The following is an 18,571-nucleotide window of genomic DNA, read 5'->3' as shown; positions in this document are numbered from 1 at the left end:
AGTCATCTTTACAAATCTTTAAATAATGCCTCTGCTTGGCTTTTTTTCTTCTCAGCACCTCTCCTTCTCACTCTTTGTTTTACAATGTAGTATCCAGAAGTATTTTCCTCAGATTCTTCAATATCATCGCCATTAGCACCTTAATTACTTACTGACTCCACTTCTCTTTTGCCACAGCAGCCCACTGAAAGGTCCTGCTAATGACCATTAGTTATAATCCTTTAATTTTTGTTGTTATTTTCTCTTATCAGCTTTTCTATTATTTTTCCTGTTTTTAATGTTATGCTATCTGGTCTTAGCTACCCAATCATTCTGATTTTCCTTTTTAATATTACCAAGGTAAATGCTAATATACCATTTGGAATTTCCCTGTTACTTCAAGATTTATTAAAATGGGTATCAGTAGGCCAAAAACCTCTTCAAGCAACTCTTCAGGGACTCTTAGTCTCAAGTTATTCATCCTGCTACCTTTAAAGATAAGTATCTCCAGAGAACAGTGCGCTGAATACTGAAACACTGTACAGTAATCAAGTCATAAAATCTGGTCCCAGAACAACTACCAATTTCCCCAGCATCAGTCATTTTGTCTTGGTTCACCACCATGAAGTATGGTGTACTTTGTAGAAGAAAATAGTAATTTCTAGCCTTCCTAAACACTACCAGTGTTTCTAAAGGAACACTTATAGACCCATCTCAAATTTAAATCCTCCAAAACCATGCAACTTCACTTATGTGCTTTGCAAGTAGTTGCCTAAAGAACAGCTCATCCCGCTCCCATTTGCTGTGATACTTGGTTTTTGCATTAGCATTCTTCATCTGTATCAGTTATCTCACTGATCCATTGCATTCAAGATCCCAGAGTTCTGTAACTGAATGAAAAACATTTAAGAAGATGTGCTACCACCCACGCACATCTTTTTGTCTTTACATTCTTCACCTTTCCTAAATGGGAAAATGTTGGATTTTAAGATTCCAAGCACGCAAATGTTTTGCAGTCAGAGTGCCAGTGCTACCGGGTTCTACTGTCTTGTTAACCACAGTTTCTATTTCTTTTGCTTCTTCTTTGGACTCCTACTTTTGGACACCCAAATAACTTTTGATATTTTTATATCCATGTCTTCACAACACCATTGTTCTTAGGCAGCAGTTGTATTATTTACTCTTTCTAAGTTGGAAAACAAAATTCATGTCTCCCCCAGTTTTCTCCTTTTCCATTTTGAGTTCCTCTTTCTGACACGGGAAGAACCAGAGCTGTACACGGTGTTCTGCAGGGTGTCTCACCCATATTTTGTACATTAGAATAGAGGCGAGGGCTTATTACTGGTAATACCTTGGGAGTGTATCCTAGAGTGGCCTGCCTGGCTACAGTGTCCTGGTAACTAGCACTTACCCGGTAATTAGTAACTTGTGATGGTAGCCAGTCACTAGTTCCTGTCCTGGGACCATCTGTGTTCCAGGGCTTCTGCCCCTCCTGTCTGCCGGCCTCGCTTGCTGCCATCGGGCATGGCCATACACCATGCGCTGTACGCCATGCTGTTGCTATTGTTCTGAGCCTGAAGTTCATCCCGTTCTTCATCTGTAATATTCTGATCTTCCTCTGTATTAATGATTCATCCTAACCTTTATGTCATCAGGAAGTTTCATTAGAGTGCAGTTATTTTTGTGCACATAATTAGAATATTAAATAGATGAATCCTTGAGGAATTCCACTTGTATCCTCCAGCCTGCAGGTTGTCTTTCAGCAGAACCCATTTTCTTCTCTCTTTTATGGCGATAGATAACCACAAATCATCACAACTCTGCCTCGCTGGTTGACCTGTGTTGACAACTGTTTCAGAGAGCAAAACCAAATACCAGGTTTATCTCCTGTAACCTGTTATTGCATGATGCCTCAGGCAGATTCCTTGCTGGTTCATTTTCTGAGCATCATGTAACAACTCTGTGCTCTGCCTTGAAGATTTGGCACATCCGTCTCATGGTCACAAATGAATAGTCCGTCTTTTCACCTTCTCACATGCTTGTTTGCCTGTTATATCTTTGGCAATGATTATCACATCAGGCTGACCAAAATGACTTTATTCTTTGGGTGCATTGTTGAAGTTTGTGCTTCAATATGTGTATCTTTCTGTCTGACACGGCCCTGGAAGTTGCAGGCTTTGGAAGCTTTTTTTCCTGGTCTGAAAAAAGAGAACATAGCTCATGCAGGATTACAAAGGTACTTCTTTGTTGTCAATATCTGTCATATATTTAGGCAGAACTATGGTTTGTGTCCAACTTTCTTGCAAGTCACATGCCCTTGCCTGCTTAGAAATTCATGTGCAAACTTGTTTTATATACCGTCTTCTTAACTTTATATTCTTATTACCAAGAATTTCATCGATGGCTTTAAAAGCTGGATCTGCTCAGGGACCCATTAGTTCTGGTAGTTATCCCATAAGCTCTTTAATTGGGTGGCATCCATCATTGTAGTCCGTATATCCTGTCCAAGAACTACCAAAAATAACACTTCTCTTTTCTTAAGCTTTAGGCAGAGCCACCCTGCTCGTGCTCAGGGAGAAAGAAATGGATCTCCGTGAGCAAAATGTCAGGGATGAACTGCATGTTTAGATGGGCTGTGATGTGCTGGTTACTGTAGTCTCTAGATTTGTTTCCTTCCTGCTGCTCGGTGGTGCCACAGGCTGAGCTGGGCCCGTTGGTGGCCTCAAATCACGGAGACCCTTGGAGGCAAGCCCTTGGTCCTGGAGTCACCACGCAGCCAGGACGCCTTCCCCACGGGGTATACTCACAGCAGCCAGCCCTGCTAAGGACTGGGTCCAAATACTTTGTGGAGATTTTCTAGGCGGCTTCTGCCTGTGTGTGACCTGCAGTAATCAGTACAGTTCTCGTTGTGCTGCTGCCATGGAATAACTGTGCTGAAAGTCAAGCAGAGTTGCAGACTGCCTTTGTCCTTCTGGTCATGCAGGGCTGCCTGCTCAGCTTGGGTGAATGTTTCTAGCCATTTTGTGCAACAGTTGGGAACCTGGACCTGCGACTCTCAATGTGTACCCTAGTAATGGCTGTCTCCTGTTTTGGCAAGAACAGAGAAATTCCTGATCCGCCACGGAAGACAGCGATCAGTTGCTCAGAGCTCTCTGTGTGCATCCAGAACCAAAACACGACAGTCTCGCCCCCAGCAGACCCTCACCACGGCCGGTGCTGTGAGCTGAAGCCCTAGGAGGCTCCTGCGGGAGAGCGCTGGAGCAGAGCTGCTTTGATCACCTCCGGAGCCAAGGTGGAAAGCTTTCCAACCACGTTAGATTGCCAACGAGTTAAAGGGATAAAAGTGCCAGCTGAGACGCCTGAAAACAAAACTCAGATAATTTTGAAAGATAACACTTGCTTTTAGTCTTCGTAATACAAGTCCACCAGGGAAATCATATGGGAATTGAAACTGTAAGAGTCCTGGGAACCACTGCAAGTGAGAGAGCAAGCCGGGCGGGACTGAAGGAAATACTCGATGCTGGTGAAGGGAACAATCTGGTACATATTGAGCGCAATGACTGAATCCCTGCATGAGGCCCTGCTGGAAGGGGAGACAGCACATGCCCCATAACTGTGGAAATGGTGGATGAAAGCAAAAATGTCAGGCTTTGAAAGAAGCTAGGAAAAAGAAGGCATTCTGTGTGGTAACCAAGATTTTATTGTTTCCTGATCCCTGCTCTATATCCCACAGCTGGGGGGATCGAGAGGAATGAAAACAAACAACGTTTCATGAATGAAGGAGTTCAAACGGCTATCTCGCGCTGGGGCTGGGAGCGGACCTGCTCCGGGGAGCCCGGGCTCAGCTGCTGGAGGCGAGCAGGGAGGCCAGCGGCAGAGGGAGGCAGCCTTGGCACGAAGCTGCCACCAGGAGGGCAGGAGTCACTAACAGCCATCACACCTTCTGCTGTATTTTACTGGTATATAAGCATTTGTTGTTTAGTGGTAACTGCTGGAGGACATGCTTGTTTATTTTTCTAGCTCTGACCAATAGAAAAGTCCAGTGGAGCTTCCTCATCTTCCTCCCCGCTTTCCACTGCCATAATTCAGTGAGAATCACCCTCGCTGCCCTTCAGCTTCCTGAGGCACAGTGCTAACGCTGCAAGAAGCACGCGTGGCTCTGCTGAGCAGTGCACCCTGCCTGCATGCTAGGACGAGGCGGGGTGCGGGCTGGCTGCACACAGGCGCACGGCTCTCCTGCCCCAGACAGAGGTCGGCTTGAAGGATTCGTGTCCAGGAGCAGTGGCGGTGAAGATGCATAAAACAGTTGTCCTGAAGCAATGGGTTATCTGTGCATTAGAATTAAAGCTGAAAAAGCAAATTGGAAAAAGAGCTGAGTAATATAATAACGTTGCCAGAACAGCAGTGGAAATAACGCTGAGGCTAGATATCTACCAATTTGGCAGCAGGATGCAATGAGTCGTGCCCTGCTGCTGCAGGATTAGCGGCTCCCTGCACCGCGGCCCCACCAGCTCTGGGGCATTTCAAGGAGGGGGGCCTTGCCCCTGGGATGGGAGATGGGGGCTCCCACAATGCCATTTGGATTTGGCACCAGAGATTGTAGCTGTGCTGCAGCCTCTGCGAGGGCTGGCACTGCAGTGAGGAGGGGAGAGCTACCTTCTTCAAGAGCAATCTAGCCGTTGTTAATTAACACTAGGATTTAGCAGCAAAGGCTGCTGCGCTGTGCAGTTGTGGCCCCTCTTCCCCGCATGACCTCGTTGCCGGATTGCCTGTCTCACAGCCCACACAGTATTGCTGTGTGGTTTTGTGTATTTAATCTAATTACGTGGGTTTTGAACAATTAAATGCAAATGGTGTGCTGCAGTCATCCCTGCGCTGCCTGGCCTTTCTGCCGCGATGTTCGATCAGACAGCTGTGCATTGCTGAAACGCCCGGCCCTGATGGAGATCCAAAACAGAGCAGTGCTGGTTGTGAGGATTTGCAATGCATTCCCGCACGCGAGCCCTCTCTGTATGTGTGTATCTGTATATATGCGTGTCTTATACGGGTAGGTCCACACACACGCTGATGCTGCAGGGTGCCAGAGCCCCGTTCTGCAGTACCCTCTCCTCTCCGCGCACAGCACTTTTCTCTCACTGTTTCTCGGCGCAGCACATCAGCAGCGTTTCCAAAAATCAGCAGCGGTGGGGCCGGGGCGTGTTGCATTTGGAGGCGCTGCAGCCGGACAGGAATCGTCCGCGCGAGCCATCTGCTCCCTGGCCGCCAGCCATGCGCCGGGCACCGGCACGGCGCTTGCTCGTTGCCATGATAACAGCCCTGCACTGGGGTTTAGATGGGGGATTTTAGCAACGCTTCAGAAAGGTTATTAGCCGGCCACCCTAATAAGCTTTTTATGTGTGCCTTTACATGATTGTTCTCGTCGATTTTACTGTAATGCGTAAAAGGGAGGCAGGAAGCGTAAGGCCTGTGTGAGCAGATAGCCCTGGGTAATGTGCCACAGAGGAAGATAAAATTTAATTTTCCTACACGAATAAGGTTAACAGGACTGATTGGTAGGGGATCTGAGTTTAGTGACTTTATTTTCTGTTTTAAATATTTTCCTGAAAGTATATTTGCAGAGAGGGGGTTGAATTATTTTTGGCACATGCTTCAACCTGGTTGGAGTTATTCAAGCAGAGGCAGCAACAGCTTCACCTGTAGCACTCAAAGGAATTTTTTTCTCCACTTCGGGTTAACATAAACAATTTTTAAAGCACTAGTAAAAAGGAAAACCACAAATGGAAATACAGACCTAAATTCTGGTGAAATACCTTAAAGGGAAATTATAGCCTGAGTGCAGCCATGACGCTGAGCAGAGCAGTGCCCCTGCAGGTCCTGCACAGAGTTTCAGCCCGCACAACCGCGACGCTGCCATCAAATAGCAGGACTGTGCGCTTTGGTTGTAGGTGTGCTGTCTGCCGCGTCCAGAGGCTGCAGAACAGGACAGGGGAGGATGGCGCCAGCGCTGCTTCAGTGAAACAAGATTCAGTACCAGCAAGCTGCGGCAGTGCCTGCTTTTGTGGCCGTGCTCCTCACCTCTGCCTGGTTTCTCTGTGAAAGCTGTAAGGACAAGACCTTGTGCCAAACTGGCCTAATGGGGTTCCAATTTGCATCACAGGTTAAAGCAATTCAAATGTGTCTGTACTAGAAAAAAGCAGCTAACTGTAAGCATAGCTGCCATAGTTCTCCTCTATGATGCCACATGTGGCTCTGGAACAAACTCTTGCTTTCTTTCTGTTCTGTAGTGCTGAAGCAGCATGGGCTTGATGAGCTTAATGCAAAGCAGCTTCAAATTTGGTTGGAGAAGTTATCTCCAAGGTCAGTTGTCAAGGTTTTCCTGTTAGAATAGAAAGAAGTGTAAATTGAAATTCCTCTGTAGTTCATTATTTCTGTCCTGAATTAATTACTATTCAGTCTTCCTGCAAGGGACTTGGGTGTGCTCATAACATCTAGCAGGAGAAGATTGCAGGGGCTTTAGAGAACGGGGTAAGAATTCAAAATTATCCTGAAAAATTGCAGGAATATTTGGAGGGAAAAGAAAAAAAGAAATTGGATTTCAGTATGTACAAACTATTTGGGCAGTGAAGTCAGCTAAGTAAGTACAAAAAACAGAGTAACTAGAATGAGAACCATTCTGCACCTGGGGGTCACAGCATGAATATAAGTCAATGTCATGATATTAAAAAAAAAAAAATCCTTTGGGGCTCTCTAGGCACACAGAACAGCCTCTCCTTCCATGGACCTTCACTGTGGTCTGACCTGAAACAGGAGGTCTAGTTCTGGGCACCAGCTTTCCAAACAGATGCAGCAAGTCCAGAGAAGATCAAGAGGAAGCTTGCCTTCTCTGATTCATCAAAGGCTAAAGGATCCATGCTGTTTACTCCAGAGAAGAGAAAGACTGAGAGCAAGTTTTAGAAGTCTTCAAATATGTAGAAGACAACTGCAAGGAAAAGGGAAGTGCTGATGTCCTCATCCAGCGGGGCTGGGCCGTGCAGCAGGCTTCAGTTGCTGAAAATTTCATTTAGGAATTTCATTTATACTTTAGGAAAATCTGAATGAAGAGGTTTGTAAGAGCATTTTGGATAAACATTTGTCAGGAAGGGATTATGAAGAGTGGGTCCAGCTGTGGTGGAAGGGGTGGACTGGATGTTTTCCTACAGCTCTGTTTTTCTGTTTCTGTTCATTTCAGGCCAATCAGAGCAGGCTGTGTCAGCGAGTAACGTCCTATCTCAGCCCTTCACCTTTGTAAATAGCAGCTTTTGTAATTCTTGACTGCAGAAAAAACACCTGAAATTACACTAAACACAAGTTATTTTTGTTTCTTCAGTGGTAATAGCTGCAAAGTTATCTGTAGCTTTTCAGCATGCTGATGCTACGACAGGCTTCGTCAGGAGGAGATGCTCCAGGCCCACTCTGGATGTGTCTGCATACGCAGACCAGGAATGTCCACAAAGGGGCTGCTCCTGCCCCAGCGGTGGGGATGGACAGGCAGGACACCGCAGTGCACACCAAAAAAAAAAAAAACACAAAACAAAGATGGGGGAGATGGTGTGAGCAAGAGGTCGGGTGGAGGAGCCGGCACACAGCTGCAGGGCATCAGGCAGGCCTCGGGCAGCGCGCCGCTATGAAGGACAAACTAAAGGCACCTCAGGGCCAGCAGAAAAGTCATTACTGAGTTTACAGCGATGGTGAAGACCTCAGCTTGGCTCCTCAGAGCCCCCGGTGCTGGTGGGCCTCTCGAGGATATGAAGTGCCTGCCAGTGGTGCATTTCTGCCAGCCTCTCAATTGTCTTTCCCGTTTTTTATGCAGAGTCTATGCGGTGTCAAACTGCGGAAGGGGAGGTTCAGGCTGGATATCAGGAAGAGGTTCTTCACCGAGAGGGTTGTCGTGCACTGGAACAGGCTCCCCAGGGACATAGTCACAGCACCAAGCCTGTCAGAGTTTGAGAAGCGTTTGGACTGTGCTCTCAATCATATGGTCTGAATTTTTGGGTAAAGTTGTGTGGAGCCAGGAGTTGGACTCAATGATCCTTGTGGGTCCCTTCCAACTCGGGATATTCTATGATTCTATAAAAGTCTCACATGACAAGGCCTCTTTGCAGGAAGACCGTGTTGTCTGACGCCCACTACACCTCTGTTGTTTATTCCTCATAGGCTAAAAACTTCTTGGTTTTACTAGTTTGTTGGATTGTTTTGCTGAGGATTGCTGTCTGTACTGCTGTCTGGCTAACCTGCCTGTGGTAGTCCATAATATTCTGCTTAGTAAAATATTTGTACTCTTCAGCACTCATAAATTTCCCCAATATTTCAAGGCGTTTCTAAACAAAATTAACCTCAGCACAAGGAGCATCTCAGCTAGTTGTTTTCAGGCTCCTCGATGCTATTTATTGAGTTGGCTCAGCCCCAAAATGAGCAAAGGAATGCAAGGGCGCTGCGGCTTTTGGATTGTATATGTGTGAAATTTTAAACACAGATGATGTAGGCTAGACAGATGACCTATACATCCATGGAAAGAATAACTTGATTTCCTACTTGCCAGCTTTTTGGTGAAACATGCAGAAAGCAAGATTTTTCTTCCCTGCTGCAAGATGTTCTGTGGTCACAGTACACGCGATGATGTTCGCGGGGGTCACCCTGTGCGTTTGAGCATGGTGGTGTCAGCGTTACTTGAAAAGGGGGGACAGGGCCTGGGGGACAGGGGCAGGCGATGGGGAGAGTGGCCAGGAAGTGCAGTACAGGCCGAGGCGCCCCGTTTACTGACAGTGGATGTGATAAAAGCTCTTCAGCATGAGCCTTGTGGTACTCGACGTGAGGAAGCCAGACTCAAGAGCCACTGTGTGATTCTTAAATAAAGACAAAGGAGAGCGTGGTAAATGTGAATTAGAAACTGAGTGTGCACGATATGCAGATGAAAAGCCCATTCCCATTTCGCTCTCTAATGCAGATCCCCGCTTTTTCTTGGATGCTGTTTGACATTGTCTGATTTCCTTAATTTCCTACAGCAAATATGCAGAACAAAAAATGAGACTTGTAGGCCATGTGTTCATATTCTCATTTGTGTTCCATTTCTGCAGTATTGTCTGGAGTTAGTTATTTGGGGCATGATGAGATGTTTACTTGTCTAAATCATTTATCTAAAAACTGTTAGCTCTTTTTTTATATGCATACACAGTCCCATTTATTTTAATCTATTCATAGGAATTGGCTAGATAATAAAGTACATTAAAATCAACGTATATTTCTTGCAAAGCAAATTGTCTTAATTTCTCAATAAGCATCTGTAGGATCTCAACATTGTACAAATGTGAGGCCTTTTGTGGGTGTTTAGCCCAAGCTTCCACTCGAAGCAGGACTGCTGCCAGAACAAGCTCAAGTCAGTTCTGGCTTCCGGTAGGCAAATTTTGAAAACCCCCAAGGACAGAGGTCCCCTACCTCTCTGGTGACCTCTCCCAGTGCTCCAGCACCCTTCCCATGATGAAGTTTTTCCTAATGTCCTAATGTCCAGCCTCTACGAAACGTCTGCTCGGGGTGGTGTACGAGCTGGTTGTGCTCAGCCTAGAGAAGAGGAGAAGCGAGGGAAATCCAGCAGTGATTGTCCATCTCTGATGGGTGACTGAGGAGAAAGCAGGGCCAGAATCTCCCAGAGGTTCAGGGCAAGAGGCGATACGAACACATTGCCTGGGTGGATTCTGGCTGGATGTGGGAAGGAAATTCCCATGAGAGTGGTTAAAATCTGGGGCAGGCTGTCCAGAGAGGTGGCATCTTCCTTCTGGGAGAATTCCAAAGATGAGCTGATCAGCACCTCCTGAGCAGTGCCTTGAGGTTGACCCTGCTTGGTAGAGGCTGTTGGGCTGGACACCTGAGGTCCCTTCCAACATGAGTTTTTCAGTTATTCTGTGATCCCATTCTCTTTTAAAACTCTCCTCTGGCATAATGGTTGTGGAAAATCTGATGGCAGGCGACCAGAGTAGCGGGGTGCTCCGGTTAAACTGTTGGAACAAGGCAGGCGGTGGTGCAACTATTATTTTGTATGCATGCTAGAAGCTGTTACTGTCACTTCTTCCTGTACCTCTATTGAACTGTTTTTGATGCACAGCCCAGTGCTCTGTCTCTTCATGTTTTTTCAGGAAATATTAAGGGGTTTTTAGGTTAAACCTCAGAACTATTGTATATAAGACTTGATAAACTGGAGCCAATAAATCTAAGTCAGCTCCCAAACATTTCAGGAGCTGGGTCAGAGGTTTCCTTAGTTGTTTTTCTAAATTGAAATCCATCTTCTATATTCTCCTTGGTACAGTTGCCGGGAAGAAGATGCAAGGAGCCCATTCCCAGGATTTTTAAGGCTGCCGTTCTGCAGAGCATGGTCTACTCTTCATAGCCCACTGAAGTCAAAACCTGTTCACGAATCTGCCTCTGCTCTGTTTTCAAATGCCAGAGCTTCCTGTGAGCTCTGCGCCAGGTCCTCAGAGGGGCCGTGCTGCGCACGCTCCTCGGCAGACCACTCTCCATCAGGCAAAGCTGCAGAAGCAGTTGGGTGTGCTGGGGAGCAGAGGCGCCGAAACAAAAGCCCCATGTCAGGCTCACTTCAACAGCTTTAGAAAACACAGGAATAGCCTCAGCTCCAGTATTTATGACCTTGCCCCATTCCTTCCTTCCCTCTCTTTGCCTTCAGCCTCTGGAGAGGGAAGGCTGTGAGAGTGATTTATTGAATTGCCCTCAATGATGCCTTCCCATTCAGCCTTGGGAACAATTCCTGAGCATATCCATTAACTGTCACGTGCTCCCTCCAGGCTGTCCTCATTCCCTTCCCACGTGTGCAGGGGCACAGTTAAACCTGCCGTGTCCTCCCACGGCTTCCTCTTCTCGGGGCCAAGCCCCAGTGCTGCGCCGTAGCACCTGTGGTTCGCATTATGACCGCCTTTTTGGCTAGGACTCCTCTGCTCTTCCTTTCTGCTTCCGCGTTTGTCTGCATGTACCAGATGTCTTTCTTGCTTTCACAGTAGATAATGTGCTTTCTAGGACAGGGCTGTTTTCGTGCAGTACAGTGTGAGCTCAGGCTGTGCATGAGGCTCGTTGTCACCATGAGCATCCTTGGGTTCTGCTTGTGTCCTCAGCATCCTCTGGTTCCATTGCTGGGTTTCTTGTGGCTGTTCTGGGGGTTCCACAGGCAATGCTACCTGAGAGCCGTGGGCTGAGGGTTATTGCCCAGGCTGACCCAAATAATGTTAATGGTTAGGAAATGGCAGCTTACAGATAGCTCACACATTCTTATTTCTGATTGCTGTATGTATATGTGTCACAAATGTTGTTTAAAAGGTCATATACCATTTTTCCACATGCATCATTTTTCCACAGGACTCATCATTCAGTGCAGAGTGAAAACAATCAAGCATGTTTGAGACTACATTCACTATATAAAATACAAGAAAAATGAGGTCAACATGTAAAATAGATTTATTTAATCTGCAGTTAGATATTACCAGTTGCTAGAGAACCACATGCAGCCCTGAGCCAGGAAAGCACCCAGTCGCTCTCCTTCAGGTATTCGTGTGTGTGCACACTCTTGTGGGAGTACATACAGCCACTGGAGACAACACGATTTTTTGCTTCAGCAGTACCCAAAGAGTATGTTTGTAAAGCCTTCTCAAATGCATGCATCAGTGAACACCCCATGTGCACACCATGACGTTGTTGCTGAGGTTGAATCAATATTTCTTGTCCTGTCTTTCTGTGAGTGCATCATTACAGATTTCCTTTGGACTCAGTCTTGAATCACAGGATTATGGAATATCCCAAGTTGGAAGGGACCCACAAGGATCATCGAGTCCAACTCCTGGGTCCCCATAGGACCACCCAAAAAATCAGACCGTGTGTCTGAGAGCATTGTCCATCGTCCAATGGACTTTCTTCCTTTCTTTCCCAAAGCTTCTGTTCATTTTGTCCATAATGTCAGTGCTACTTCTGTATTTTAAATTCTGCAGTGATAGTTGCCACTTTTCTTCATGTATTTGATGCCTGGTTTCTGGATTGGCCTGGGAATAGCTCCATCCATGCTCAGTCTGTATCAAGAGTCAAGCCCTGAGCAGCAAGGAATCATCGTCCCCCAAAGTACTCGGCTCTTCATTCAGCCCAGGCAGCCAGAGACTTGTGCAGGTCTCCAGGTCCTGTTTGAGACCCGTGAAGGCATCATTTCCATTCATGAAAAAAATGGCCACCTGATGGGCATCGTGGCCTCAGCAATCTGCCAAGAAATCATCCAAAAGGAAGTCTGATTCTTTCTTTCCTCAATGGGACATAGACTTTGAGGGTTTTGTGCCAGCCCCTGCAAGACTACACGTGTAGCATGCATGCAAGTACAGCTTAGACCTCTTGATCTTCCACCTGTGTTTTGGTAGATGCTGCGTTAATGAAAAAGGTGTAGTGCTTTGTGCGCTTTGGCAAGTGTCAGTGGGCCAGCTAAGCTGCTCTTCAGCCTGCGCTGCTGGGGACAGTGTCCAGTTTCAGTCCTTGCTACCTGTGACTCAGGATTATCTTCCAGACACACTAGAGTCCTGTCATTTGTTATTTTAATGAGGTACAACCACAGCAGATGTGTTTTTCAGTTTGTTTTTCTCCTCCCAGCTCTTTCACGTTGATCAAGACTTGTCTGCTTGGGATGTGAATGCTCCCGTCCTTGATGGAGACCTGTGTTCTCCTCTTCATCTTTCAGTGAAAACAGGTCTTTTATACTGATAGTCAAAAGAAGTGAAGAAATGTCTTCCAGAAGAATTCCTGCATTTTTTTTTCCTAATAAGTTAGCTCTTGAGACTTGACAGTTTTCTGCCATAAGCCTCAAACTGGGGCTGCTGTTTCTCCCAACTGGTGGTGGGCCAGCAGAGAGGCTGCGCTGCTCCCAGAACCAGGGCAGCTCCGGCATCTGCGGGCTGCAGCCCTGCAGTCGCACTCCCAGTGGGCAGGCATGGACAGCCCACATGTTTTGCTTCTCGTGAAGGTGATTCTGCAGTCTTTGCAACCGAAAACTTTCAGATCCTCTTTCAACTAATGGGTGCTGTAGGGTGCGTTGCCTGGGGTTGCTGGACATGGTGGTGTGGCCATGCGTGAAGCAGTGACAGCAGGGAGGCACAGCACTGCCCCGAAGCTGCTGTCCCTTCAGCTGTATTTTCTGTGCATGCAGTCACAAGCTTTTCTTGAAATCACTAAGATTTCCAGGAACTGTGTCATTGCAAGGATGAGGGACGTTCCCAGCCTCTCTGCTCTAGTGGTTGCAGTATGCAAATAGGCACGGTCCATCTGCATGCCCAGCAGTTGAAAAAAAAAATTTCAAGTGCTTGGGTACTTATTCTAAGAATACAAATATAGGTTACGTGTCTCAAAGATGAGCAGCAGTGGAAAAAAGATTTCCCTGACTCCCCCAGAGGCTTGATGTATGTGGAGGTGCTTGGGTGCTGCGCCTTGGCCTTCGCTGCCAGCCCATCAGCGTGGGAGCGCCTGGGGCTCAAGGGCTCCTTTTGGTCCAAGGCGAGAGCACATCTGTGCAGATGCCCTGGGCCAGTGTGAAGCTGGCCATGCAGGCTGGAATTTGTCCACTGTCAGCTTGGTCAGTGGCGAAGTCTTACTCTATTAATCGCACTCTTGTTTTTCCAAATAACAACATCTCTAGCAGGCTTTTCATTTTAATCCCTCTCACCTGCCAACATTAAGTTGGCCTCTGGGGATTAATAGGGACGTGTGCTGAGGTTCTGTAGTGGTGAGGTGGGACCTGGGGACCAAATTTCCAAACAGTGAAATTCCTCCTACCTCCTCCACCAGCCTTTTGCCAGGGAAAGGTGAGTTCCAGCTCATTGGCTGCTTTGTCGACACTGGGCTGCATCCTGCTTGTTGCTCTCAATTGGTGCGTGGTCTTTGTGCCTCATCTGAGCAGCTGCCCAGGTAGGTGCCATGTGGCAACGAGGGCAGGAGCCATGGGGCCAGGCAGCCACTGCCACCGGCAGAGCCATGCACGCAGCTACCACTGTCTGTGCGAACTCAGTGTTTCTGTACACGTACAGGTCTTTTTTTAAGGATTTTATTTCAGTTTTTGGTGCAGGGGAGTGAAGCTGATGGTGTTGCACATGCATTTCCTTTATCTGCTAACAATTTTATCTTAGAAAGACAATCTCCCCCCTGCAGCCATCTCCCCTGCAGACGCCAGCGTCACAAGAATATTTTGCTCACTTCTTTAACTCCCCGTGTTATTAATGCAGTTTCAAAGCTACAGCTTTGCGCACGGGTGGATTTCCGTGTTGTGTTTTACGAGAATGCCAGCTTCAGGCCCCAGCCACGTCCATCCTGGTACTGCTGCGGGAAGCCGGGCGCCGGGGTGGCTGCACGGGTGCGGCGGTGCTACCGGCACACACAACCGGCTGCCGGGTTGCCCCGGTAACTGGTGCACGTCAATGGGAGCAAACGATGCACGGGACAGAGAAAAAGGAGACAAACAGAACGGCACAAACAAAATGGGGATTTAATCGGGGGCTGTACAGTTTTAGTGTCCTTAACGTGTGATTTTTTATGGGCAGCTTTCCCCTAATCAAAGGCAGCACAGCTTAAATATAAATACAGTCACAGATTGTAAATCATGGCTAGCAATGCATGGCAGACCTGATCGCTAATAGTGTCGCAATAGAGCAGGAGGGAGTAGAGACTGCTGAAAGACAGAAATCGCTGCAGAGAATGACCAGGTTATAGAACCATAGAATGGTTTGGGCTGGCAAGGCCCTCAGAGCCCCCAGTGCCACCCCTACAATGGGCACAACCCCTGCCCCCAGCCCAGGCTGCCCCCAGCCCCATCCAGCCTGGCCTTGGGCATTGCCAGGGATGGGGCACCCACAGCTCCTTGGGGCAGCCTGCGCCAGGGCCTCGCCGCCCTCAGAGGGAAGGATTTCCTAACGTTTAACCTAAACCTGCCCTCTTTCAGTTATCAACAACATGTAACAGGTTATGTACAGCGTATAACAGGTCATTAACTGGTACACTCACATCTGGCTGATGCCCTATGGAAGGGTGATGTCCTGCCCTGCTGGGCGGTGATGACGCAGGGGCCAAGGGGCCCAGCTGGGCTGGCGGCAGGGGTGACACTGAGGAGCTCTTTGGAGGTGCCATGGAGCACCCAAGTTGCTGCTCTGCTTGACAAATGCCTTTGGGTCGCTGTCGTGGCACGACAAGTGCATCAGGGAGGTTATTGGTTTGTAAGCACGGAGCCGGCAAGTGTGTGTCCCTTGTATTTATCTTCTCCTCACGAGTCCTTCAGCCCCATCCTGTCCTTGCTCATCACCACAGTGTCTGACTCCAAGCTCTGCTCTGGAGGCTTTGCTGGGGCAGCATTATCCCTGAAGCCAGGGAGTTTTGCCCAAGTGAATATTACAGCTGCTTTCAGTGAGCCTTCAAACCTTTTTCACAGGGAAAAAAACTATATTTGTTTGACATTTGCTATGAAATTCTATGTACTGTGAGTGCACATTAAGTCCTGGGCCCCCAGCACTGAGAGAGCTGGGCCCAGCACGGAGAGCCCAGGCCGGGGCCCCCAGGGTGCTGCCGGGCCCGGAGCCCCCGTGCTGTGAGGAGAGGCTGCGAGAGCTGGGGCTGCGGGGCCTGGAGCAGAGGAGGCTCCGGGGGAGCTCCCCCATGGCCGTCAGTACCCGCAGGGAGGTGCGGAGAGGCCGGAGCCGGGCTCTGCTCAGCGGTGCCCAGGGCCAGGCCCAGAGGCCCCGGGCCCAGCCCGGAGCCCCGGCAGCTCCCCCTGCCCCTCAGGCAGCACTGCTGGGCTGGGCGGGTGCCAGAGCACCCAGGAGTGCCCCCAGCCCCAGCCATCCCATGAGGCTGGGAAAGCCCCTAGGGGCCATCACTCGCCATCTGTGTTGCAGAGCCACTCGCAAGGCTCCCAGCAGCACTGCAGAGCCCGAGGTAGCTTTGGCCAGTCTGGCTGTTAAAGTCTGACCAGAAAAAGATGTTTTTTTTTTTTTTTTTAATGACTTTAGGCACATATGTGAACTTCCTGTGCAAATATTAATAAATCACTTGCATGGCACTTGTGGGTTTGGTCAGCCTCTCGTCACGCATTTGCTGTTTGCTTTTTGAATGTTATCTGCAGCTTGCAAAGCCGTGCTCTCACCATTCTTTCAATAGGTTGCCCAACTTCTTGTCTTTGTTTCGTCTAACAGTGGACATCTGGGGGCTTGTCCATAGCAAATGTTGGTTCCTGACCCAATCAGCAGGCCTATGGGTTCTGCAACTCTCATCAGGATGTGTGTAAAGCAGGCCAGGTGGAGAGAGGACAGGCAGCGCCATGGGGCCCTGCAGCAGGACAGGGATTGTCCTTCAGCAGCACCTCGCTGCCACCACAGAGAGTTCTCACTGCTGCCTGCAGGAGAGCAGGTGCAGAACAACCCAGGGCAGGCAGCCTGGCACATCGTGCCACCACCTTGGGTCCCCCAGCTGCATGGGGAGGAATTCAGCACCTGACAGTCATGCCTCACATCACTCAAACCGAAGGTGTTTTGGTGAAGCGTCTTCCCTGATGCATGCTTTTTCTTTTTTTTTTTTTTTTTTTAACACGATTATTTTTAGACATTGACCCAAAAAAGTTTAAAATTTGGAAACTGTGTCTGGTGTTTCCCATGCAGGCACAAGCAGCAGGCTCGGCACACTCGTCACCCACCCACGGAGCGAGCCGCCCCATGCCCATGCCCGTCAGATCCACCTCCGCCGGCTCTACCCCAACGCACGTCCCCCAGGACTCACTCGCAGGTGTCGGGGGGGACGTGCAGGAAGCTTTCACGCAAGGTGAGCATCACACAGAGCAGAGCCACACCGAGGGCAGTCCTGTTGTCACTACATGCAATGCAAACCTAACTTGCCGGTCCTGAGACAGTAGTTACGAGCCCCTTTCCTCTGCTTCAGACCAAATATACTGGGGGCATGTTTCTAATCTTTACAATTTAATGAAGTTATTTCTGTGAGCATGAGCTGCCCTCCAGGGAAGGGCTCTTCCATCCCAGAAAGTTATGCCCACAAGTAATTTAATGGTTAGACATTAAAAACTGATCAGATTTGTGCATCTGCTGGTTGAACTGTTCTAGGATTTGTGAGAGAGAAGTTGGAGGGAAAAGGCAGTTTAATGACTAAAAGCAGAGAAAACAAGCAGCCCTCCTCCCCAGAGGGTTCATCTAAGAGTTTCTCACCTGATTGCTCGTTGTGAAGCACAAAGGAAGCTGACGTTCTGTAGCACCAGTCGGTGAGGACTGTTCCTGACAGAGCAATCGGCTGCTGTGCACATCTGCCATCCGGCACGCTGCCTGCCATGGGCACAGGAGTGCAGCGGCCCTTGGGGGGAGAAGAAGGGAAAAACTGCTGAGTATGGGGAAACGGAACAGAGAAGGGAGGTGTGGGGGGACCATAATGAAGAAGCAGAAGGACACAGATACCTTGTATAAATAATGGTTGGACTTGATGATCCTGAAGGTCTTTTCCAACCTAGTAGATTCTGTGATTCTGTGACTGTGCTTTCTCTTGCTCCCTTTCCCCAGTTCTTGCCAAGGATCAGAGTTCCTTGTTCCTTCGCACCTTCTCTAGATGTTATGCCCCACACATTTGAAAAAACTTGCCACTTTTTGGCCTAAACTCATTGTTGCCAACTGCTCTGTAAATAGATATAAGAAATGCTGGATTATCAGGCTGTTTCAGCTCTATTCCCCTCCTTGTAAGGTCTTACACAGCTTACATTTCTTTGGTAAAATCAATGTGGTTGGATCAAATGTCCATTTGCAAATATTACATTTTATAGTGCTTTGAAGAAAACCAGGGCAGCAGTTAACATACATATTTTTATTCCCCAACTTCTGTAGGTAGTGTGAGTTTATACTTAGCTGCTGTTGCTTTTTACAAAAAAAAAATAATCTTCTGCAGTCACGCATTTCAAAAGTTAAACTTTTACATGTCAAAGCCATTGTCGGCTCAAGAAGTGCTTCAGAATTTGAAGACAACTAGATGAAACAGAAACGTTCCACTCAATCCACATCTCTGCCTCTTCCTCACCTACTGGAGAGGAGGAAGAATGGAAGCTCCATCCTCGGGGAATGTTGGAAGAAGGCAAGCAAAGACATGACTGTCAGTCTGATGTCAAGAAATTTGGCAAATAAGAGATTTTTACCTTCAGGGAGCCATCTCTGCAAAGGAGTAGATTAGTTGTTTTTCAGTCCTACCTTCTTCAACTCTGCTCATAGCAAAAGAAGCCATTCCCAGTAGGAATGGGTGCCCATATTCTGTAGTTCTCAGGAGTGGTGTCACTTAGGTTTCGTGTGCTCTCTTCCTTTCTTTTGCCCATTTTGGTCCAGGACTCTTCATCTGTAATACTCCAGAAACAGCCTGGAACGTAGAGCTCTGAGAAGGAGGTCCAGGACCTGATCTCCCTGGGTACCTTTGACAGACACGGAGTTTGCTTCTGAATCACTGGGCCCTGAGAAACTCTGGTACAGTTTTGTCTTGGGAAAGAATATCCAGATGGATGCATGCAGAA

General features: G+C 48.0%; 1 protein-coding gene across 9 annotated transcripts in view; it reads left to right on the top strand.

Moving 5' to 3' along the window:
* DTNB (dystrobrevin beta) overlaps nucleotides 1-18,571 on the top strand; it is a 199,798-nt gene that overhangs the window by 167,501 nt on the left and 13,726 nt on the right. For all 9 annotated transcript variants that reach the window (XM_050710129.1, XM_035568289.2, XM_050710128.1 and 6 more), the window contains one exon: nucleotides 16,680-16,839. In XM_050710129.1, the coding sequence (XP_050566086.1) occupies nucleotides 16,680-16,839 (160 nt within the window). The remainder of the gene's footprint in view (nucleotides 1-16,679; nucleotides 16,840-18,571) is intronic.

Source organism: Cygnus atratus, chromosome 3, assembly GCF_013377495.2.
Source record: "Cygnus atratus isolate AKBS03 ecotype Queensland, Australia chromosome 3, CAtr_DNAZoo_HiC_assembly, whole genome shotgun sequence".
Lineage (NCBI taxonomy): Eukaryota > Metazoa > Chordata > Aves > Anseriformes > Anatidae > Cygnus > Cygnus atratus.
The sequence above is the reverse complement of the archived record's forward strand: the minus strand, read 5'-3'. Positions and strand labels throughout refer to the sequence as shown.